Source organism: Lonchura striata, chromosome 5 (genome assembly GCF_050655825.1).
Source record: "Lonchura striata isolate lonStrDom1 chromosome 5, ASM5065582v1, whole genome shotgun sequence".
NCBI lineage: Eukaryota > Metazoa > Chordata > Aves > Passeriformes > Estrildidae > Lonchura > Lonchura striata.
In genome coordinates, this window is record NC_140707.1 from 25,992,984 (window position 1) to 26,017,588 (window position 24,605).

The 24,605-nt window shown below is 40.5% G+C and overlaps 1 protein-coding gene across 14 annotated transcripts in view; it reads right to left on the reverse strand.

Moving 5' to 3' along the window:
• The window catches only part of PTPN5 (protein tyrosine phosphatase non-receptor type 5), a 76,794-nt gene that overhangs the window by 51,377 nt on the left and 812 nt on the right, over positions 1 to 24,605 (reverse strand). For 9 of the 14 annotated variants that reach the window (XM_077784267.2, XM_085581468.1, XM_085581467.1 and 6 more), the window contains one exon: positions 2,227 to 2,337. In XM_077784267.2, coding sequence (XP_077640393.2) covers positions 2,227 to 2,326 — 100 coding nt within the window. In that variant the 5' untranslated portion in view covers positions 2,327 to 2,337. Of the gene's footprint in view, positions 1 to 2,226; positions 2,338 to 18,444; positions 20,404 to 24,400; positions 24,600 to 24,605 lie in introns of those variants that run through there. The other 5 variants (XM_085581464.1, XM_077784263.2, XM_077784262.2 and 2 more) reach the window with 4 other exon arrangements.

Sequence of the window (24,605 nt, forward strand, 5' to 3'; positions counted from 1 at the left end):
TCTTGTGCCAAAAGCAGTCTGTTCAGACACCTCAGACTCAGGCCTTTCCAGGGTACTTTTCAGCAAGCACACTTGCCAGGGGTAGCCTCCAGACACACAATTCCTTACATGGTACTTTAGCAATGCTTCCATGCTGGCTCTATCAAGTTAGCATGAACTGAAGTGCATGACCTTCAGCTCACATTTGGTTGGGAAGTTTCAGCACAGTTTCTTTGTTGGAATTATTCCATTTTGATGTCACATGATAAATGATTGTCAATCTTTTCTTTCTCCCCTCCCACACCAGGTTTTTCCAGGTTAAGCTTTTCTGTAAGGCAGAACTACCCACGCCTTATTCTGCAATAAAAACAAAACTGCTTGAAAAACTTCCCTTTGTATTGCCCACATATAAAGTGTAAGCCAGTAATCATGCTGGATTAAAGATCTTTTCTGTGAACAACCTGCAGGCTCAGTGCATGAACACTGGGTTATTTTGCCCTTGAGATGAGAGAAGGGCAGTGTCAAAGCCTAAGCAAAGACACAAGGAGAAGAAGTGAAGACCCTTATAAACCAGGAGGGGAAAAAGTAATAATAAATAAATAAATAGTGTTGTTCTACCAGGACCATTGACATATTTTGCCCCAAAAGCAGTCATATTGGACAGGAAATAGACATGAAAGAGCTCTGAACATACTCAGTAGCCCTAAGAATCATATACTGGATTTATAGCACATAATTTTTTTTAGCTATCCAGCTAAAAACAGAGGGGGTGTGGTTTCTGTGTTGGTGGATGGAACAAATTTACCTTAACTCCATAATTTTAACTACATTTTACTACAAATTTCACTAAGGGGATAAATTTGAGAAGCACAGTGATTTCTGAATTCATTATTTTGAATACCAGCAGAATGGTGCTTATGCCTTGCTTTGAAATTAATACAGTCTATAAGTGTCATGTAACAAATTACCATGATTTTACTCATGCTATCAAGAATAAGTGCTGTGAGGCAAAATGTGTTTGTCATTTATTGTATGTTTGTACATGTCCTAACACAATGAGACTTCCAATTATTTTGCAAAATTACCCACTCAATAAAAAATCCACCATTTCATTGATGTTTCATGGCCTTGGTTTAACCCTGGCCTCAAATGATCTGGACAATTTGTAAAAAACACCAAAATGTGTACTACTAACATGACTCTCTGAGCTTACAGAAAAGACAGCACCTCCTTTTTGCCATCAACTGAGTGGCAGGCATTGATTTTCAGTTTTCCAAATCTGTCCCCTTATATCTAATTTGTAAAGGAGATGGAAATGCCTAGGAAAAACACCTGGAAGTTACCTGAAGTTTTTCAGGATTCTTATATTCAGGATAAATAAAATTACAGCCATAAAGGATTTTTATCAGCAAATTATACAGAAAGAAATTATTCCCTCACAACTTATTTGCATAGAGAACATGCTTTTGCTCTTGAAACATCCCCTAATAAAGGTTTTCATCATCCTCTTTCCACAAGCTGGGTCTTCTTTGCAGTGGGGAGTTGATACCAAGGGCCCACCCAAGTCAGATGCATTGGCTCCTCCAGAACAAAAACAACCAAAAACTGCAACAGTCTGCAAGGAGGTGCCAAAGGCCAGTCCAAATGCAGCATTAACTGCAACCAGTAAATACATCAGATAACCAACCAATAAAACAAAAAGAAAAATGTTTGTCTACACTGGATTCAGGATTCAAAGCCCTAGTTCTCTAAGAGCCCTCACTATGCAGACAGGAAACACTTTCCTGTAAGAGACAGAATATGTTTAGAAACAAGGCCAGAATGGCTTGAAAACACCCACTTCCTTGATGATTAAACAAAATTAATCTATTTACAGTTTACCATGAATCAATGGTAAACTGTAAATATGGACTGGATTTAAAAGGACTCCCTAAGGAGCTTTTAAGAGACAAAGGCTCAGTCCTTTAGGCTTCATTAAAAATGCAAGCTAGAAAGAATTGCATAGACATCAAGTAGGCAGTGGAGGCAAAACTGCCTGGACACTGAATTGTGTGAGAAGCACAGCTAGGTTAAAATATATACTCCACCATGAGAAGATCTAGCAAAAACTACCTTCCATGCTAACTGGGCTTTGCAAAACACTTAAACCCTGAAAATCAGGATAAATTCTGAAGGATTTTATGGTGGTGTTTTTCATCTGTACTGAAGTGACAGCATGATAACTCTCATCTTCTTTATCTTACTTACCATCTGACTTGCACTCAGTCCTTTCAGTCACATAGTAACTTGGTTCCAATGCCTGCTCCAGGACAGATGGTCCTCTGGGATTATCATTTACGTCCTTCATGCACAAGAATCCTGAAAAAATAAAGGAAAAAATCTAAGCTTTAACACTATCAGATGTCTAAGAACCATTCAGGGCTTTTACACACAATTCTTCTTGACAATAAATTCTAAAAGACCGTGACAAGCTGTTCATCCATAAAGAAAGAGTCAACCCACTAATGTGTGGGGTGAGGTGAAACATGCAAAGGAGATGTAGTGCCATATTATTATTGATGAACATGCTTTTGCTTATTGCCTGCATAAAGAAACTGCAACCTACCAGAACCAAAGGGTATGTACAATAAAATGCTTTAATATTTATGGAAAAGTTAATCCATAAACTAAGCTCCCTTAGGAGCCATCTGCACCATCTGGAAAAAACCTTTAGCTGAAATCATCGCTCCCCATTTCACTAAAAACCCCAAGAGGGCTTAAAGGCCTGAATACAAGACAAAAGCCCTTATTTGTAAAGGACTGTTGAATGTGTCGTACCTATCTCAGTGGGACTAACTGAACACATAATTTGGGAACAGTCCATCATAGCCTCAGAGACCATGTGCCCAACACGCCACTAAAAGCATGGCAAAATCATGGGCAAAGAGGGTCATGCAGGCAGGTGGAAAGAAATTCACCCCAAGAAACTGCAAGAACCTTTTCCTCCTTCATACATTCAGCTAAAGAAGAGGCCAGAGATGTCTTTTTTGTTCAGATTATAAAGTGCTCTGCCTTGGAGGTTTATGTGATTTGCCATCTACTTCTAAAGGACCATGCGCTGTGAACATCAGGCCAGTTCATTCAGTCTCTTCCAAAGTCCACAGAGACAAACAACTTCTCATATTGATGCCAGTATACCCTGCCTCACAAACCCAATCAAGAAATCTCCTAAGAACATGACTTTAAAGGGCTAAAATCTGAAAGTATCCTCTCTTACAGAGGTACTCTTGAAATCCTTTGACTATAAAATTATCTTTCTTGTTCTGAACAGGTTAATAAATCCAAGATTATTTAGATATGCAGACTTTATCTCTGACACTGGGACATGAGGTGCTCACTGCATACAGAGCAGCACATTTGTATGTTAAAGAACATATTTAAAAGTAAGTCACATCCTTAGAAGACACCAGTACACAAGAAAACAGCATCTAGGTAAAAGTAAAACAGCAGAGTAATGTGTGAGGCACTCCTCAAAAACCACCTGATGCAATATAGCATGTCTTAGCACTAAGTTATCCTCTGCTACCCAGGACAAGGGATTACTAAGGGATGAAATTGGCTGTAAAGGCTGGATACATGCTGTCTCTTTCACTGTAGTAATACAAACATAGTATGCAAGTCCAAGAATAAGAATTACTGTCTGTGTACCCAGTGTGTCTCCAAACATAATCCAAAAGTTATTCCTAAAACCATAAAAAAATAAGAATACATCATACATATGGTATTTACACTTTTATAGCCACTTAGAAACACCTCTCCCTCCCTCCAAGGAAAATATGACAACCGATTATTTTCAGCTAGATGTTTTTGTTAAATTAGTTTTCTGATGTGATTTCTTCTGTCCAAGCTCAAACCAGAAAAGATGTCTTTCAGGCAAGTCCCAAAGGAAGTCAACCTTCTTTTAGAGAGCAAATACTACTAAACACAGCTTATAAGCACCATGAAAAGAGGGTGTGGACAGTTCTGAGTCTACCATCAGCACCCCCACTGCCCCTCAAACTTGCCAATGACATAATTGCCAGTTGTGTGCAACAGCTCCTGAGTAACAGCCTTTGCAATGCACTTGCGTTCCCTACAGAAGACCCGCCATGAGGTGCAGAACCAAGGAGTAACTGGATTTCATAAGGGACTTTGTGTCGTTTGGCTTATTACTGAAGGCCAAATTACATCCCTAAACTGCACCTTATTAGTGCTCTGATAAAGAATGTTATACTTCTCTACACACCACTTCTTGTCTTGACACGGAGTGCTCTGGTACCTGAACAGGTTGCACCAGCAAGCAAAGGTTATCACTTCTGCTAAGTGGAAATGTAATCAACTCTGCTTGCCCTCAGTCCAATGCAAGCAGAAGACAAGAGCTAAAATTCAAGCCAGAAGTGGTTTGTGCTTTTGAAAAAGACTAAGAATGTTTACATTTAGTTACCGTGGTTCAGATGACACAAGGTAACCTGATCACACCTAGTTTTTAGCATAGAGCTGTTTACAATGACAGAAGCTTTCTTTGACCTCCTTTAGTGCCCACAGTTCATCACAATATTCAGATACTCATATAAAACTGTTTTCTCTGCACACTGTGTACAAAGAACTTGATATCACAACATTTCCAGAGAGGCCAAATAAAAAAATAATTAATGTTGAAGTTCTATACTCTTCTGTAAAGAAAGAGTTGCCTCTTCTTAAACTATACTACTGTTGTATTCTGCATTCAGTGCAGGTGCCTTGCCAGAATCCACACTTAATTCCATTCTTTATACTGCCTCCAAACTCAAGCATTCCTCCTCTGCTTCCTCTTTCCCCATAACGGAATTTAGGAACAGGTGTAGTTTTACAATGGTTAAAGAAATACCCATCTATTGCCTAATATGTCCTGTGTTTCTGTCTCTCCAACAGCATGTGAATGATAAAGGAAAATACCACTAAAGCAAGGCAGAAATTACTCCTGTCTCTAAAAATGCATAAAGTCTTATTTTCAATTAACTTACACCTTGCAGTTATTATCAGTGCAAAATGGTGTGAAAACAATGCTGAGATCTGGCAACATTTTACACCTGCAATACACTGATGTAGAAGATAGAATTCCATTTGCCCTTGACTACAAGGAAAACCTTCAAGGTTAAGTAGTTTCACAGAAAGCAACTCACATTAAACAATAAAGGCAATACAACTGCATGACCTTCCTTTTGAAACTCTGGTGTGTCCTTTGTTACTCTGACACAAGCAGCTACAACCAGTCACAGGAGTACTTGCTCATGTGCAAAAGTGCCAGCAAAATCAGGCTCCGAGTTAAAAGAAGATTTCAGCACCTAATTTTGAGTTGTGAAACCCCTAGAGGATGTGTCACAGAGGACTGAAAAGCAATTGCCAAATTCCTGGTAGCAAATACCCGGAAGCACATCCAGACTTCATGGAACCAAGAGTGACTTTAGCTTGTGCTAAATATGAGGAAAATCCTAAGCTTTTAAGTTATCGAGTCAATTCTTGCTGAAAACAATGGCATGGTCTGTCCAGGCGCAAGTAAAAATTGTACACACAATTATGTGTATACATAGCCTGGCACTGACAGGGTAACAAAGCAGGTTAAATTGCAGGAACATCATCACAGAACAGTAATGCAATTGCAGAGGATGGAACACGGAATGATAAAATGGTTTATTGTTATTCTCATTTTTTCCTTCTTTGGGAAGGATATAGCACCTATTCCAAAGGACACATCATTCAGACAATCTGTAGCAATGATTTTAGATGTTCCCTCACCTAATCTACAACTTCCAGACAAAACTATTTGCCCAAAATGAGACTACATGGAACCACATACTCTCCTTTTGTCCTTACATTCCCTTTTCTCCCTCCTGAGAATGGACAAACCAGAAGATAGGGCTAAGACTCTTGGGGCAGAGGAACAGAAAAATGTTATTAAAATGAAGTGTGCATATAAGTGGTTTCTGTCTTGGGATTTGAAGAGCAAGTTTAATTAACCACCTGGGTGGAAAGCACAGCTTATATAATGCAGACTGTCTGAGGGCTGCCATCCCAGTCCACACAACCCCTTCTAACTCCTAGTCCACATAAGAGCAATTTTTACTGGCAAAACAAACAGAAGAGGGATGAGGGATTGGGGTGTCAATTTAGAGACTGAGAAAGAAGAAGTAGGCATTTAAAACAGAGTAAATAGAGACCAATCCATATTATACAGACTACTGAATAGCTATGTAAGGGAAATAGGGTTTTGTTCCTTCTTAAACTCAAAAATTAGTTTGTCCTCAGATAGTTACTCAGTGCTCAAGAGATACTGACAGATTCTGCCACTGTCAATGGGAGTATGTCCTGGAAAACATCTGAGGACTTCAGCTCTTCTCTACCTGTAATCTAAGTCTGCTTTCCACAACACTGTATCCATGCGAGATGTTGGTAAAATGCATGATAAACTTGAAGAAATTTATCTCTGGGAACAAAAGAGGTTTGTTCATTGAATAATGGATTATCTGGTTGTGAGGCCACAGTTCTGTATTTCAGTGATTTCATTTTTTTTCCGATTCAGTGCAAGAGACTGCCCACCATTCTGTGGTTGTAGAGCTCTTAGCTTAGATGTTCTTTAATATTTCTTGAGGAATTTGTATGAGTCCACCATCCAAATCATCAACACTTGAGGTTCACTTTGCATTGCATTTAGCATGATCTAACCTTTCACTGCTACAGAAAGAAAGGGGTTTGTTTCACCCTGTTCAGTTTCCTCTACTGCATCCTATGCCCCTGTCTTAGCTATCCATGCAGCAGCAAGGCTGCTTCAGCTTGCAGAACTGACTGAAAATGAATTAATTAGGTGGGGTGTGGATTAGCCTTCATTGGTGGAAAGAAAAGGGGACCCTCTTCAGAAGAAGCTCACTGCTAGATTAAATGCCGAGGTGAACTGCACTTTGCTCACAGGCATTTACAGGACTTCCCTGGGGGTTCAGCTCATTGTACATCCACATGTACATTGTAAAACTATGTGCAAGCAAGTAGCAAATGAAATTCAACTCCTTTGTTACAGCATAATGATTTTATGAACACCTCCCACCGATTTTACCCAAAAAAGAGTGATCAAAATTCAATCAGGGCAAAAGTACTAATAAAAAGATTAAATAGGAACCCAAACATTAAATACAAAGCTTTAAAACAATATTCCCACTGGAAAAAAAAAAATCTCACTTGATTAAAAAAGCTATTTTCTAGCCACTAACTAGAGGTAAACTCAGAATTACACATGATATGCACAGCCATCCTAGAGAGCATTTGTAGCAGTTACTTGAAATTCTGATGTCACTCACAACAGATATATCAGCTGGTCGCTCTAAAAACTTGATCGTATATTAAAAGCTATGACCAATATTGTTTTCTGTGCATAGAGATAAACATCCTGCTCAAAGATCTGAACTCCTATTTAAAAACAAAACCAAACATTAAGAATAAAAAGCAGCCGGTGTGGTTCTGAGACACATATGTGGCTGCATTGCATATTCCCTGCCTACACTGGCAGTGTGGGAGCTGTTAGTCATCTAATGCGCAGATCTGCTTGGCACCGTGCCTTCACTTCGCCATGCAGGCAGGGAGGATGATCACCCATTTGTTGCACCCTTACATCTTCACTGCAGGTTCATCAGGCAGCGTGGCCAGCCCCTCCCAGTTCAAACTGCAGGCTGCTGGGAGGCAGACCAGTTCAAAGTGAAGCCCAAGGTCTGGGAGGTTCTTAAGCACATTTGTAAAGGAAAGGCAACTTTTAAATTTATACTGTTTAGACACATTCCCTGTTGGGACCTAACAACATGTTTATTTAAGAATAAGGACTTTTTATTGAATAGAGGCCTAATTTAGTTTTGCTGTCAACACTGGCACAGATCCTTTCACTGTTTTCAAGGGCATGAGAGATTCTCAAGCTGGTTTGCTTTAACTGTCCTGCTCTGCCTCTGTTCTGGAGGGGCCTGGAACAGAACCTAAATTTAGTTTTCAAGTAAGGCTGCCATAAAACTTCATTGGCCAGACTACAGCAGGATCAGACACCCCATCCTTTTGGGATCCCAATTTCATTTGAGCCATACAAAACACATACAAGAAAGATGTGCTTTTTTAGAATCATGTTGATGGTGAAATCTGAAGAGTAAGAGTGCCTCAATGTTGTCAGACTTTGAAGGAATAGCTCTGGCCATTTACCTCTCAGTGTCCTTGGATACTGTGAACTGGTATTTTACGGTGAGATAATTCTATACAAAGGAGGTCGTAAAGTGAAGTAACAAAGCACCAAAGCATCTGCTTGCTGACATGCAGGGAAAGAAGTATTTTGAGTGCAGGTATCTCATGCCACTGCTTGGCTATATCAGCGCTGAAACCACTTGGCACTGACCACTGGGCTTACATCAAGGACAAGTCTCACACTGCTCCACTCCAGTGTAGAAACTGGCAAGGCCAGCCTTCAAAGGTAATCTGGGACTACCCTGCAGGATCTCTCTAAACCCCTTGATTACTCCAATTGCCTTCAGCAATATGGGCTGCCATGTCCCCATAGGCTTTGACCCAACTGTGCACAAGTTTAGATTCCCCAGGACTGCAGTGTACTGCAGTTACTTCCTTGGTGTAATGTCTGCTGACTGCACTCAGTGTTCATGTCTTGCTGAAGGGAAAGGCTTTTGACAAGCAGGAGTTCAGAACAGGTAAGATCTGGTCTGATCTAGTGGAGCTCTGTCTTTAAATTTGATGACAGTAAGAAGAAATATGTGGGAAGCATCCACAATAATCAACCATCTCAAGTTAATTAGCAATTAATTTAGTGAGCTACTAAAGTCTAGTGAAGATGAATCCTGGGAGATTCTGGTCACAGTTTCCCTGATGTAAATCTAGATTAACTCCTAGAGAGAACATCAATCTCCATGACAGTTGCTTCAGATTTACACCCAGCTATTCTGAATTTGTGCACTTGTTTTCACAGCCGTGTGGGAGATCTGTCTCAACAAAAATCAGCTCTGCTCTTATGAAGATTCTGCAAGATACACAGAGTTACAGTTCTGTAAAAACCCAACCTTGGTGAAAAGGGGAAATTAAATTCTCCACTGATGAAGCCTAAGCCTCCCACATAACAGAAAAAAATTCTGCTACAGAGCCTGCCACTACAGGCAGTGGTCACAATAGCTTCCTTAGTTCTCAGTCTTCATGCAGTAAGGATAATTCCCTCTCACTGGACTTCACAAAGTACAACAGCAAGCATCAAAATTACTACATTCCTCTGCCTAGGTTTCCTAAGAGTATTAAGAATACCAGATCTACAAAGTCAATTTTGAGTCCAGTCTTACTACCCCAGCAAAATCCACACAATTGTTCAAGGTCATCTTTCTAAGAGGCTACAGAGAGAGCAAACACACATTCTGGCCATTAGCACTAACACTTGTGATGCAGACAGCAGCTGCATCAGAGAAATTTGATATGAAAACTGGAGATATTGTCCAGCTACATGGCTTGTCCCACCCTTTTACCAGTTTTACTCAGTTCTGCATCCACTTCTCTGCACATCCACAACTTTCCCCTTTCTTTATCCCTAAGTTAACCATTGATAAAATGCTGCTTCTTACCCACATGAATCTCAATCCTAGTGGTGCAGCCCTGGTCATGAAATTCTGAGCTGATTCAGAGAAGGTGTATGCCTGCCTGTGTGCTTCCTGGTTAGCCAGAGTACAAGTCACAAAAGTAACAAAGCACAGAGTGACTGGAAAGTATTTTGCAAGAAACAAGCTGAAAACAAAATAATAATGGTAATTTTTAAGGGGGGTTGATCCTATAAAAAATTATGTTTTCTCTAAGCAGTTCAACACAAAAGAATTTCTTCTACACAGGCCACTTTGGGTCTTAAAGCTGGAGCTCCCCAAAACTGTGTAATATTTATTATTTTGTCTACAGATACAATTTATGTCACAGTATAAAAGGATGAGTATTTAAATGATAAATATTCCAGAATGACTATGCCCAAAATATAAGTTATTTAGAAAGTTATTGCACAAAAATGCTGTATGGACATTGTGCAAATACTGCAGAGTATTGCAGCATGCCACAATAAAAACAGTTCAACACTTTAATGTGATGAAGCAAAATAATCTCCCCTCCAGATGTACCAGAAACTAAGTAAATCCCACAGTGCCCTATAGTTCTTATGTCAACCCCCATAAAAACTACTGGAAAGAAATAAAGCTAGAATTATACACAAGTCTCAGGTGCCTCTTCTGAACTTAACTGAGCTTCACGAACAGGTGAGATAGGAACTCATCTGGTTACTTATGGCTGCGCATAAATATCTTGTTTAATTTCTAGAAGAGTAAGTGGACTCAAAGAAATCTTTCTTTGTACTATTTCTCAAAGATCACACCAGCTGACTCATCCTCCTGCCTAAAGTACAACATGAAAGTAAAGCAAAGCAAAACAGAATATCTCAAATTATCAGAACCAAAATTGCTTTCTATAGTAGCAAGAGATAGACTAAAAACAAAATTGGATGCCAATTCACAAGCTGCCATTAAATTTCCAGGAAGCCAATCCACCCAGGAACATACTGCACCCTAGAGAGTCCTTAATGAATAGTGACACATTTGCAATAGGCTAGTTAAGGCTTTGCCAGCATTTAGGTTTTAAATTCCTCATATGTTAGCAAAATAAACCTGGAACTTACTGAAAAACTATATGCAGGGTTCCAGTCCAGGAAGAGAGACTCTGGGAGGAAGGTGGGGGGGAAATGCTAGTGCTACAGTAGACTGGATTTTGTGTTTTAATTTTACAAATAAAAAATAAATTAAAATTTGGGAAAAAAAAAAAAAAAAAAGGAGCTTTGAACCATTACAAGTTCCAAAGGCAGAAAACATTTTGGCAGGCATTTAAGGCTGAATCCTACAGGTAATAAGTGCCCTTGAGTCTCATCTCAGTGAGACAAGGGTTGCTAGCATTCCCCAAAGAATGAGAGATCCCCCGTGTCCAAGTACACATTTACATGCACAGGTCTCAAAGCTGTTTCTGTGGTCTGGATCACTGTGCATCTATACTTCATGATATTCTTGCACTAAAGACCTTGATCTTTCTTCCATCACAGGGCCAGTGATGTTTACAGTCCAGGGCCCAGACGATAAGCACTATAAACTTGCAAACAGGATGAAATATACAGTACATATAAGAGCTTTACACACTGAATATTATTTGCATTAGATGGAGCATTACTCTCCCCTTGATGTTTATATGTAAAGTATTTCACGGTATCTTGGCATTGTTTTTTTAACTAGAAGCTATAGAGCATCTAATTTGGAGCCCCTACAGTTTCCAGCCCCATCAGCTGGAACAGACTGCATATTTCTGACTTCCAGTTCTTGGAAATAGATTGCAATAGTGCAGAGAGGAAGCAGCATTAGACATTGTTAAGCAAATGGACAGGGGAGACAGAGGCACTTCATGACCATCCACATCTGCATTAAATCATCTCAGTACTCAAGTAAGGCCAGGAGGGTTAAAAGTAAGGATGGTAAGCTCAAAGTAAAGCCACTAAGTGCTTTCAGTACCAAATGGAGGTCCATCAGTTGACTGCCTCCATCCTTCACTGTCCTAAGTGCCTCCTGCATCCTTCAATACTCCTGCTACCTTCACAGCTGTGGAGGTGTACCCACAGAGTGCCTCAGGCCACAGCTGCAGCCAGGGCTGTCCCACCTGTGACCCCCAGCCGTGGGTCACGCAAGGATCCCCATCCTGTCCTGCCCAATGCATTGTGGCTGTGTAAGAGGTGACAACAAACAGGTATTGAGGCTCCAGGGCCATGCCACAGCCTCCCCTGCTTGTTTATTGCAGCCCAGCACTGATTACTGACCCTTTGAAGCATCTACCTATTTTAAAAAGCCCAAGTTTCTCATCGAGTCCAGGCTGTGCTTCAGAAGGTAGTGGCAGCCTGCTATGTCTTTCTAAGAAGGCAAGTGGGGTACACCAACTCAGTTCCTAGGTCAGGACTCATATTGGGCAGGGTGAGGAGCTTCTAAGACTTCCCACAGTAGGCCAGTATTTTCTTAATTTTACTTGATTTTTTAAAGTATTTGGACATTGAGCCAAGCCATATATACACGTACCTGAAACATGACCACCTTTAGCATATCCAGGTATGAAAAGCTTATTCATTCACAACATTAAGACTCTGTAAATCAACAATCAACACTCATCCTGACTAGCAATTACTGAGGAGAAATCAATGTAACTCAGAACCTTGTCTTTCACACATTATTGTCTCCCCAGCATAAACCAGGCAAGAGCCTGACCTTCTTTCATGAACCCCATTTCTACAAATAGGAGGAGTTCAGCAGCAGGGTAGATGAACTTAAAGAGGATTCAGAGAGCAGACAATGCTCTAAAAAAAGAGTTTTCTTGTTGCCATTATTATGCCAAATGTCATCTTCCTGTTTCCTAAACAGCTGCCTTCTCAGGTTAGACTGACCCAGTGATCTTGGGGTGCCACACAATCTCTGCAGGAAGCAGAACTGCTTATCCCAAAAGGATGAATGCACTACCTCAAACCATGAGGGTATCACTACTGTATCCATTTAGTCTATTGCTGCCACTGCCTTAAAAATTAATGAGTTCTCCAGGGAATAGACAGGCATAATGCTCAAAGCAAATGAAGCTGCTGCCAACACTGTTTCCCTCTTCCCTAGACACCACTTCAAACCAAAACAGAAGAGCAACTTTTTCCCCTTAGCTAAGTATCAGAATTCTTTCAGACATTAAAACAAAAAACCCTATGCCTGTGTGGACAGACCTTGAAATTTCCCTTCTTACCAGGCAACACCACATTATCTAACCTCGTTCCCTCTGCCATCCAAGTTCAACATGAAGAAATACCAAGCTTCATTTTGGGGTAATGTCTGAAATGATCTTGGTTCAAGTTTTGTGAAGATGCTAAACCTTGCTTAGAAATAGTGACTGGCATACAACTAAAAGGGATGCTTACTTTCTCCAGCCCTAGAATGGATTTGATTTCTCACTTTTCCTTTTCTGTGCAGTAGTCAAGTAGTAAACAACACTTCCACAGATATCACATACACACAGAAACACAGGTCAGCAAAGGCATTTATGTAAGACCCCCTTCCTTTAGGAGCTAGCTCACATAAAAAGCAGCATCAGCAGATAGAGCTCTGCTTCTATATCACACTCTTCAAATGTGAAAGCCTGGAAGGTGCAGAGGGGGATAGGAACAATCACTGTCTCACCCTTTCCAGCCCTTGCTTTTCATGGCACCACTGCACACAAAAGAGAGGCAGCTTCTTCTGCCTTCCAATCCCTACGCTTCCCCAAAACCACTCCCTGCATCAACCAGTGTCTCTGAGCCTGCCAGGAAGAGGTTTAGAAATCCTCATACAAAATGCACTAAGCATCCAGAATTATCATCAATTAACAGCTCCAAAACAATGCAATGAGGGATTAACTCAGCAGAGGAGCTCTAAAATTTACACTGATCTAAGATCTGAGACCTGTTCTCAAACAACAGGAAAATAAATGCTTCTCTAGGGCAAAAGACCAATACCATGCAAATCACTATGACAAGCAAGCAAGGCTTTGTCTAGCCTGACATGTTAGCAGGATCTCAGATTTCTGCTCGTATCTACCCCTGGTAATTTATGAAGCATCAGCTGCTAAAATCAGGCAGCAACCAAGTAAGAAAATTAGCAATTACAACCAGGTAAGTGAAATGCTTGAGTTCAGTATTGCAGAAAAAGGCCTAAAAATGGCTGGCTGGATTAATGAGGCATTTTCCAGAACATGAGGATGAGGTTTCCAAATACCTGCTATGTTCTCAGAATTAGAATGATGTCCATAGCAAAGAGTTGCAGAAGAGAAATGGAAAAACTAGAAGCAAATTACTTGGATGTATGCTGTGGTGGTGGCCATCAGCTTATTTCAGCCCATGATGAAGTCCCTTACAACTGAGGAATTTAACAGCTCCTGGGGGAGAGCTGTTTCCTTCATACTTGTCACTATCACTATCAATCAGAAGCTGCTAATCTGACAGGATGTAGTGGACAAAGAGAGCAGTTTGTACTTCCCTGGTCTGAAACCTTTGTGGCAGAAGGTTACTCAGCTCTTTCTGAGAGGAAGAGAAATGCAGACCTACAGGAGCTGACACTTGGGCTGGAGAGGTGGCAGACACAGATGGACAGGGTGGAAGCCATGCACAGAGGAGCAGAGATTGGTATCAGCTGGGAAAAAAAGAAGGGAGAAAAGCTTGTAGACAGATAGGAAACTCTCTATTCCAAACTGGAATAAACATCCGGTTTCAAGGACAGAAAATAAATTAGCTTAGAGACCTACTCTCAATTTCTGTTCATCATCAACAACCAAGGGAGTAAGGCAGATGCCTTAATAAAGCAAATTCCCAAATTACAGCAGACACTATTCCAGCTAGCTTTGGACTGCCTTTTCTTCCCAGTGTAATCAGCAATCTCATAGGAACAGATTTACAAATCCCAGGCCACTAGACTGTGATAGAGCACAGTGAAGCCAGAGTTAGCATTAGCAGGACTTTGAAGCAAGCATGCCAAGCAGAAAAAAAATCTTTTTCTAAAACCTGGATACATAGACAATAAGCTCTTGTGTCTAAACACTGGAATCAGCATCATGCCTACATCTGGCACCATTTTTTTTTTTGGGTTTAAAACCTGCCTTTAATAAAGTTAGTAAGTTTAACATTAAAGTCATGCCCAGGGCTAACACAAAACAACAGTTCTCAATTTAATATAATGCAATCTAATCTACACATGGATAACAGACTGAAAATTGATGTTCTGAGTTGCACACACTACACTGCAGATAAAACATTGTTGCTTAATTGCTGGTTCATTTTTTAGCATCACCACATAACTTCAGAGCACTGAATCTCCATTTATGATCTGCTGCCCACTGGCAGCACACAGACCTGTGAAAATGGCCAGAACTATGTTCAAGATCTACAGCACTTCCAATCAGGAGTCTGAGGTGTTACAGTACTGGAGAGCTCATAGGAAAAACATCATCCCTTTGAATTTCCTAACAAATACAAACACTCTTGTACATGATGCAAAAAAGCTCAAGAGGGATAAAATAGCAAATGTCAGGGCCTACTCTGGGGACAATACACATAATTTAGAAATTTGGGATGTTAGAAAATGTACATGGCAAGGAGAATGTTGCATGTGCTTGCAGTAATTTACCACAAAGAACAGAACACTATCTGAAAACATGGTTTAAAGCAATCACTAAAAGGCTGAAATACAGACAGTATTTGGGCACTCAGCTCCTTGTGTCTGTTGATGCAAGTCAGGCATCATGCATGTATGAGAGAAGTCCTCTTCTAATTTAAAAGAAAATAACTATTTTAATAATGTGACAATTCCAGCTAGGCTCAGAAGTGCAAAAGCAATCATCAGCACAATAAAATAGCCATTACATACTTTTTAGTCACAGGATTTGTAACAATAATTCTTGAAGCTCCCAGCAGTTTCATAACAAAGTAGTCACATCTGCAGTTTCACAGAAATTACCACATCTGTGCCAACATTTCATCTTATGAATGTTTGCAGGCTCTGATTTCCATGTTTAGAAGAGGAATTAAACAAGGCAACTACTTAAATTATTCCACCTCTTTGGCTTGCTATTCTGAGTCTTAAGGAGCAGAGGCTTCAGTCAGGGTAATGGAATGGTGGCAGTGATCTCCACTGGCGAGGGAGGCTCTGCTCCTGAAGCAGCTTCAGCCAAGCCCCAGTCTGGTAATGTACACTGTTACTGACACTGAAAATGAGGGAACAGATGTTGTTGGGGTACCAAATGGAAGGCATTCTGCAAAAGAAAATAAACAAACCTAGCCATACTCAACCAGTCAAGGTACAAGAAGGAAGCAGCAAGTGTCTGCTCCTAAAAGTAAAAAGGACTCTCCAGAACCAGCAGGAGAAAATGTGCTGCCTGATGAATAAACTCCCTTCCCAAGAATCTCTGGATGATGCTAAGAAAAAGCATATTGAGCACAGATTATTTACCTACATTAAAACACAAAACCAAACAACAACAAAGAAAAACGCAAACCAAAAAGAAAAAAAACCTCACCCAACAACACAAAAAACTCAAAAAAACCCAAACAGGCAAGTGTAATACAGTGAACTGACAGTAAATTCAAAAGTGGTATCACATATCCAAGAATGCTTCAAATAATAGCCCTGGTAGAATAAATACTCTCTTAGGGAGGCTGAATCAAGATACCTAACTTGCTTCTAGAGTGTCCTGACCTAAACGTTATCATCTAAATCTTGCAAGAGTAGAGAAAAATGAAACCTCAAGCCCATATGGATTCTCATTGCCATTAGCAGACCTGCAATTGTCTGCTTTCCTTACCACTTTATGGGAGTACGCACCTGTATTTTAATTATCCCAAAATTTTGGTCAGTTCCAAGACACCAGTATGAGGTGCAAAATATAAAATATGGAACACATCCAGGGAGATCCACCAGCCTGCCTTTTAGGTAGGTAGCTAATCAACAGGTAATTGTAAGAACAGGTCTCCAGAGTGTGGAAAAGCTTCTGCTGTTTGTGTTGTCACCACAGCTGCATGTGACAACTGCCAACCTACAGTCCATGAACTGCTTCTGGCAACCCAAATTTCAGAGACCAGCTGGGTCCAGTGAGCTGGTCCAACTGGCTGTTCTGCTCCCTTGGACTCCTCTCAACCAAAGAAGAAACTTCTAAGTGCTGTTCTCCCCACCCCTTTAATGTTCACTTGACAACTCTCACTACACACAAGTGAAATAAAGCTGTGCTCCAGGCAAGCTGGTGGGAGGCAGAAATGGGGCTACAAAACCCAAGGTAATATTTGGCTTGGCGTTTTAAATCCTGTCTTGCCAAAGGACACAAAGCTTCCTATACCCCAGTGGAGCCTTCCCATTATCTTGCATCCATGAAGTGGTCACATCCACCTAAAAATGCCCGCAATGCTATTGACTGCTAAAAATCTCCTGTTATTGAAACAGGAAGAGAAATAGGGTAATAATTGGAATGACCTGCTTTTACAGACTGCAAGTCATCTATTATGAAAATGGTTATTATTTATAGCAACTAGCAGATAAAATTCAGAACAAATACCCTCACTGTGCAAAATGTAGAGCCTTTTCTTCCCCCAATGGTTTTGGTTATTCAACAATATCCAGAGGAGTTCTTTACCAAATGCCAGCATTTGTATTTTCTAACACACTCTAAGATACCATTACAGGTTATATCAGTAGTGTTATGAACAGAATATGGTTTGCCAGTGAAGGGGAGTAGCAAGTATCTAGAGGGAAAAGGGAAATGTTTGTCTCAGGGTGGAAACCACAAGGATTGCTATTTTCTGGACTGTGGGATTAGGGGAAAAAATAGAACCTCATCTAGAAAATGATGTGTACACAGGTCCAAATGAAGTCATCACCTAAATTTATCTAAGCTACACTCACTAAGAGGTGAAATCAGAAGAGAATTAAGAGGGGAAATCAGAAGGGAACAAAACTATTTATGAAACAGTAACTTAAGTAGTATGTTATAGTTTCAATAATGAAGGGAGTTGTGCACAAACCTCATATTAGTAAATACAAATGGACCTGTAAAAATGTGAAAGTTTCAAGTCTCTACTTGTAAGAAAGTCAGAAACAATACAGGTAAGTAATTAAAAAAACAACTGAAGGTAAACAAAGGATCCTAAATTATATTTCCTCAATAAAACCATTGTTTAGAAAAGTTCTTCAATTCAAATTCATTCACAATTTCAAACCATATTTTCTCACAAGCCAGACCTAATTTGACTATTTTTTTCAATGAGTTCATGGGTTGATGTGGTCCCACAGAGTAAATATTTTACTATTACTTCAGAATGTGACGTGAGAAACATAACTTAAACCTTGTGCACTGTAAAGAAAATCTAGACTGCTTACTGATATTTTACAAATAATTCACTTTTTCAAATAATTCAATTTCCTTCAAGTATCCTGTTTGTTCCTTTGCATCAATAGCTCCCACTGTCAGGTGTCTACTCTTCCTTCACCATTTATTTAAAACAATTTTATATTTGGAAGACTTAATTTTACAGACTAGTGCTATTCATATGCCAGTTCTTCACATCTGATTCTTAATAGCACTTAATATGGGTTAACTTTACCTGTACCCCTCACATTTGAATAAAGACATCTCCAGACACACAGAACTCATGGGAACTGGGGACATGGGAATTTCTAGGCATAATTGTGATTTCAGTAAACATGCATTTCAAGGAGTAACAAATGTTTATCACTGAATATTCTGAGTTGGAATGTTGGCATTGGTGCTTGGCACCAATCGATAGTGGATGGGAACTGACTCCCACCATTAGTTTATCATCCTACTGTAAGAATTTCATACCTTCTCTCTGTGAGTTCTCACAGGCAGCTCCTCGCAGCACTGACTCCTTTTCTCTTTCCTCCCACATGGCTGGCTGACTTCTTCCTGTCCCTATCACAACCACCTGACCCTTTCTGTCCTCAGCAGCACATACAAACACTTACTGTCCCTAACATGAACACCTGACCCTTTCTGTCCCTAGTAGGGCATGCCAGCCCTTCCTGTCCCTATCACAACTGCCTGACCATTTCTATCCCTAGTAGCACATACTAACCCTTTCCATCCCTAACACAAACACCTGACCCTTTCTGTCCCTGGCAACACATACTGACCCTTACTGTCCCCAACATGAACACCTGACCCTTGCTTCTCACAGCAGCACAACCAACTGACTCCAGCTCTCCTCTCAACTAGCTAACCCACCCTTTTATAAACCCATCCTTATTGGACACAGCTGTGACCTATTAAGGGCAAGGCTGTTCCTAGTCTTTGCTTATTAGTACAGCTGAAACTCCTCATGGGCAAGATTGCCTTCAGCACTATCTCTATTCTCCTACAATCCATCCTCCCGCATTGGAAGGTATCCACAAGGATTGAGTCCAATGCCAGAATCACTTTGCTGCACCAGTAGCACAAGATACATCTTTACCTGAAGAAACACCTGCAGCTGTAAATATGAAGTATTCTTCTAAATTGAAAATATTCTGTTCAAACAGAATATTCTGTTCTCAACATATACAGAACAAACAAAGGAATGGATATCTAAGAGGATTTTTAATCTTAACTTCTCATATTGGTTCATGTATTTTTGCCAAAGCACATGTACCTCAAAGATCTTTGTGCTCTTGCTACATCTCTACTTGCACTGTTAAATGGCTCCTTTCATTGTTTTAATCTCCTTTAGGTTTAGATTTGTCTTCACCAACTGCTGCAATACTGTTTCAAATCTAAGAGTCTGTCTACACAGGACTAACACACTAAAAGAGCCATTCCAAATATTCAGGCATATCCATTTCCAGTTCACAGTCTGATTGCATAAGGGCCACATGTGTGTGGAAAATAAGCTCAGTATGCTACTGTTTGTGAATTTCCATATGTAGATAAGCCCTCAATTTCCCAATTAAATAAATCCATCTCCTACATCTCTTGGGGTCACATAGGAATGAGAGAAATTTGATAAATGCCTACTTACAAATACAACCATATTTTCCAAGATTTCTTCTGCATCTATTGTTTTTTACAAGAACTGGATAATGAAGATGAAAGGAAATATTAGGCAGAGATAAAATTCTTCAACTTTTTGAAATGGAAATATCTAAGTCCACTGGACTTGCCCACTAAAATACATAGTGATGTTTTTTCTAGAGCAGTGATCAATCATTTATTTGCCAAGAATTGTGTTGGGTTTGTATTTAACATTGTGGCTACAAATGTGGAATGTATTTCAGGGCATCATCACATGCAGCATTATTGTCCTGGCCTCTCAACTTTCAACCTGTTCCCTAATGACAGGAGCCTATGCTGCAAAAGGACTTAGTGATTAAATAAAAAGTTCTACAAGGGTATGCAAATAATTCATATGAGATATTTTGCATATTTAATTACATCAAGGACTTCATGACCTATGTGAACTGTGGGTTTCAAAGAGCCTTCTGCCAGTGAACCAACAATTTTGGAACATACAGCTTCCAAACAAAGACTCCTTTGGAACCAGTTATGTTGTACAGCTTACACTATCCATTTCCTTGATTTCCAAGCAGTTCTGGAAACAAAGTCATTCAGAACTGGTAGGTGCAGACCACAGGTCTTCCAGAATAAATTAAATGTCTTCCTCTAATCTAGAGCACTTCAATTCACACTCACTTGTAGAAAGAAAACCTAATTGCTCCATAGTTGGAATAATGCAACTGAACAGAAAGAAACATATCTACATGGCTCCTGAAAGCAGTTTCTAAGCCACTATTAAGTTTCTTCAGTACAAAAACTTCTTGCAAAGTCAAGGACATCCAATTGTCCTTCAGACATACAATTTCAGACTAGACTACAGTGACACCTTATGCTGTCAGTGTCTGCTAGGAACCCTATCCTCCATCAGCTTTTTTAAGGAACATTCTTATCTTGCACAAAACTGCTGCCTTCAGAGTCCTGGGTGCTCATCAGCACTTCCAATGAAACCTGATCTGTAGATAATCAAGGGGCAGAACAATTCTAGCCGTACACAGACTACAACACTGGAAAAAAAAGCAGTGTAATTAAGACTAGCTGTGCCATAGCTTATGCAGTTTGATAAAGCAGTGTGTCCACACAGACATCAGTTTAGATGGTGACATGTTAGCTGTGGGTGTGGCAGTGGGCAAAACTAGCAAGGAGCAGGCTCTGCACACTGCAGTGACTGGTAACTTCTCATTCATGCTTTGAAAACCTGCCTGAAGCTCTGGCCCATCTGGAGGTAACAAGTTCATATACACAAGATTACAAAGACTGTCATCATCCTAAACAAATGCATGTACATAAAACACATTACACATAGTTTTCACTCTTGCTGGCACTCACTACTGTTTGAGCCTGGCCTCATATATTTAATTATTTTTTAAAAGATGGTCTAAGTGGCTTTATTATATACTGCAATAACAAAAGTTATTTATCTGATGATAGATAAGGCAGGTCACAATCTCCCTGTAACTCAAACAAGTTGCTTATACCCAAAGGGCAAGTTTGTGTCAAAAATGAGTTCCTGTAAGCACAGTAGTTGTGTCCACAGGATTGCTATAAAAATACACAAAGTTGCACTGTCCAGCTGTTATACCCCTACACACAGAAGTAAAACACAGAATGAAACAAAATATGATACTGAATTGCAAAACAAACAAGAAATAAAATTTTTATGCTAGAGATCCAACTCCTGCAAATCCTAAATATTTTTGGCAGCTACTCATGACCTTAAACCAAGGTTACCAGAGGGATACTTTCTACTACATCCATCTCCTAGATGCAAACAAGGATCTGAGCCTTGTTGAAACAAGTTAGGAAAGGCTGGTCCTGCCCCAAAGAGGTTAGGAGCCAGGTTACATGCAGTAGGTCACTAAATAAGGAAGTAAAAAAGAAACAAACCAATAACTTACGACTTACTGGCATTTTAGCTGGTCACAGATCAGGACTCTTACAACACAGGAGCTTGAATCTATTTTCTAAGATGTCAATTATTACCATACTAACTCTTTAAAGTCACTCAAAATCACAGGACAGTCTGGTTCTGCATAGAATCAGAACAGTCTTAGTTCTGGGTAGAATTAAGAGGAGTCTGAAAAGAACATGAGCTCCATCATGAAATAAAAAATACTGTGATGTTCCAGAGATATTCAAAACCTTTGCCTTTCTTGACTGTCATATAGCTTGCTCTCTCTGTGGTAGCAGGGATACATGCAGCACACAAATACTCTACATGTCTGCTGGCCTTATTCTGCTAAAGATGCTTTAGTGCAAATCAGTCCTTCAGCTCTTAAATTTCATTTTCATGTTCTCTTTGCAAGGAAATCTCAAATATTCTCTAAAGTAGAAACATATTATCTATGAAGTCTCAATATAAACCCTCTAAGCATCAGTTTGAACCAAGAAGCTGGCCCTATCATGGATTGAATCTTGGGGCACACCAGTCACACGCTCCTGTGGCCTGCACAGGGTAAGCAGGAAACTGAAAATGAACTGTGAGAGCAAAGTTCTCAGTTATAGGCTTCTGTCATGAACCTTTTGAAAAAACTACAAGTCAGAAATGCTCTTCTACAAAAGCCTACATGCCTCTAGTCTCCACTGCCTCTCCTGCCTTTGGACTCAACATTCCACAGGTGAGAGAGATCAAACCTAGCCAAACCCCCTGCCTTTCAGAAAGAGTTGGCTTGTGGACAATTGTGAAGGAAATCCAAGCAAGTGAAGTTCTTCAGTGTAGTTGGTTAGGCAAATCTACTAATTTTATTCATTAAACAGAAATTTCCTAATTGTACATTACTTCACTCTCTTTGTTGAACAAACTTAACTTCCCTGTCTCATCTCTTCTATTGACAAGACCAAAGCATGGTTGACCTTTTTAGACAGAGGCAGAGAGAACAGATTTTTTTTTTTTTTAATTGTGCTGCAAATCAGTATAATTGCTCCTACTGCAGCAACATCTGCCTTTCCAGATACAGAGAAAGCAGAAACTGGAAAGCATCCTGCTACATAATGGAATTCTGAGATCCAGAAAACAAAAGAAATGTTTGTAAAAAGTTCCCTGATCTTTCCCCCACCCCATGCTTGTTTTTAAAGTACAAACCATGTAACAGGAAAAAACCCACAAGGCAGAAAACAGCTCTTCTGTTTCAGACCAGGTTAGGCACTTCAAAGCTATATGTGGCTATTTGCCTTTTGTGCTTTATACTTAATCAATATTAATACCAAAAGATGAATGCTATAATTGTTCAGATTTGCATTCTTTTTGTGCATTCTGCCATTTATCACACTAAATTGTTACTAAATTGATGGTTTTGCTATTTAAAGGCTCTTGTTCTAGTTTTATATGCATGACATCCTGTTGGCAACTATTTCTGCAGTGGAGTGACAAAGATTTTAAAGCCCTTAAACCATAATACTGCTAAGTAAGAAGTAAAAAAACCTAACAAACCAATGACACAATCCTATAGAGAATAATGCCTGTTTAATTATAACAAAAGGAATAAAACGACCAAACATGATGTGCTTACCTTTCTGCACATACCTACTGAGAACGTTTGGACTCATTATTTGCAAATGTAGAGTAAGAGTTTTCATGTCCATTTCACCAACATTCAAGTCAACTGGCTGAATCTTCTCTCTCAATGGGCATATATTGAGCCCCTGAACTATCCTTGGCTTCAAATGTACAACATTAACTCAAATATATCAACAGCAACATTGGCAAAATCACTACATTCTACTACTCCAAAGGAACAAACTGGAAGTAGAGCAAGCAGCAAGAAAATTTGCTTCAGCTATCCCACACAGTAAAATTCAGCACCCTTGTCATGCACCATACAACTTGTGCTAAAATCAACATGAACTCTGGGTCTGCCTGAGATTTGAACTTGAACTGCACAATTTATGCAACAAGGAAGTTATCATCTGAAACTGACTAACAAAACATTGTGATCAAACAAAAAAATTGCTTCCTCAGTGTATGTGACGTTTTTGAAGTAAAGAAAAAAAAAAGAGCGTAATGGAGCCACATTTCTTCTGAATCTGTCATTTGTTGCTCTAACACGAACACAGAGCCTGACCACCAGCTGTAAATCTATGTCAATCAGGTGGCAGCCAGCGGAGCTGGATCCAAACCTCGACAACTTTGTAAATAACGCTGCCTTTTGCAATACAAAAGGCTTAACCTACTGAATTTATTTTTCCTTTCTCACATAACATAACAATCCCAGTCTCACCAAAATGTAATTGCATAACAAGATAACCGTATGTGAAGTTTGAAGGAAAATAATTATCTTAACTGCAAAAAAAGCTCACAGGGCACATGTGAATGCTATTCCATTCCACCCATAACTACCAAAATCCAGCTGCACAGGACTCCAGGTTCTCAACACTTTATTGCCTACACAGACAGCTATCCTGCTCTCACCACTGCCATCTAGGAGAGAGATGGCCCGTACCGCGGGCCGCCTGGAACATCAGCTCCCAGGCAGCAGCATTCCCGGAAAGCATCGCAAAGCTGTTGCTGCTGCTAAAATTTTAACTGCAGCCGGTAATTAACAACCGGCTGTGCCAGTTCGAAAGCAGCCTCCCCCAAATCCGCCAGCCCTTCCCAAGCGAGGTCCGCTAGGCGCATACACCGGCATCTGCTCCGCGCATCCCGGCGCTCTGTGGCGGGGGAAAAGCCCAGCCTTGTGGGCGCCGCCGCCGTGCCCGGGCCCTGCGGGCTGCTCCCCTCGGCCCCAGCCCCTCGCCCGGCAGCCTCACCGCGCACCGGCAGGGCTGATGCCACTCGCCCACCTCCAAGCCCCGTCCTTCCCCAGGGGACCGGGCTGCCGCTGTTGCATCTCTCTGCGCGCAGCAGGACGAAACGGGAAACGTCTGCGGGAAAAGCCACGCAAGGGACGTGTCCTGCCCGCCGCCCCCGCCGCCGGCCGGAGGCACAGCCCCCGGCGTGCAGCCGCCCCCCGCACCCCGGG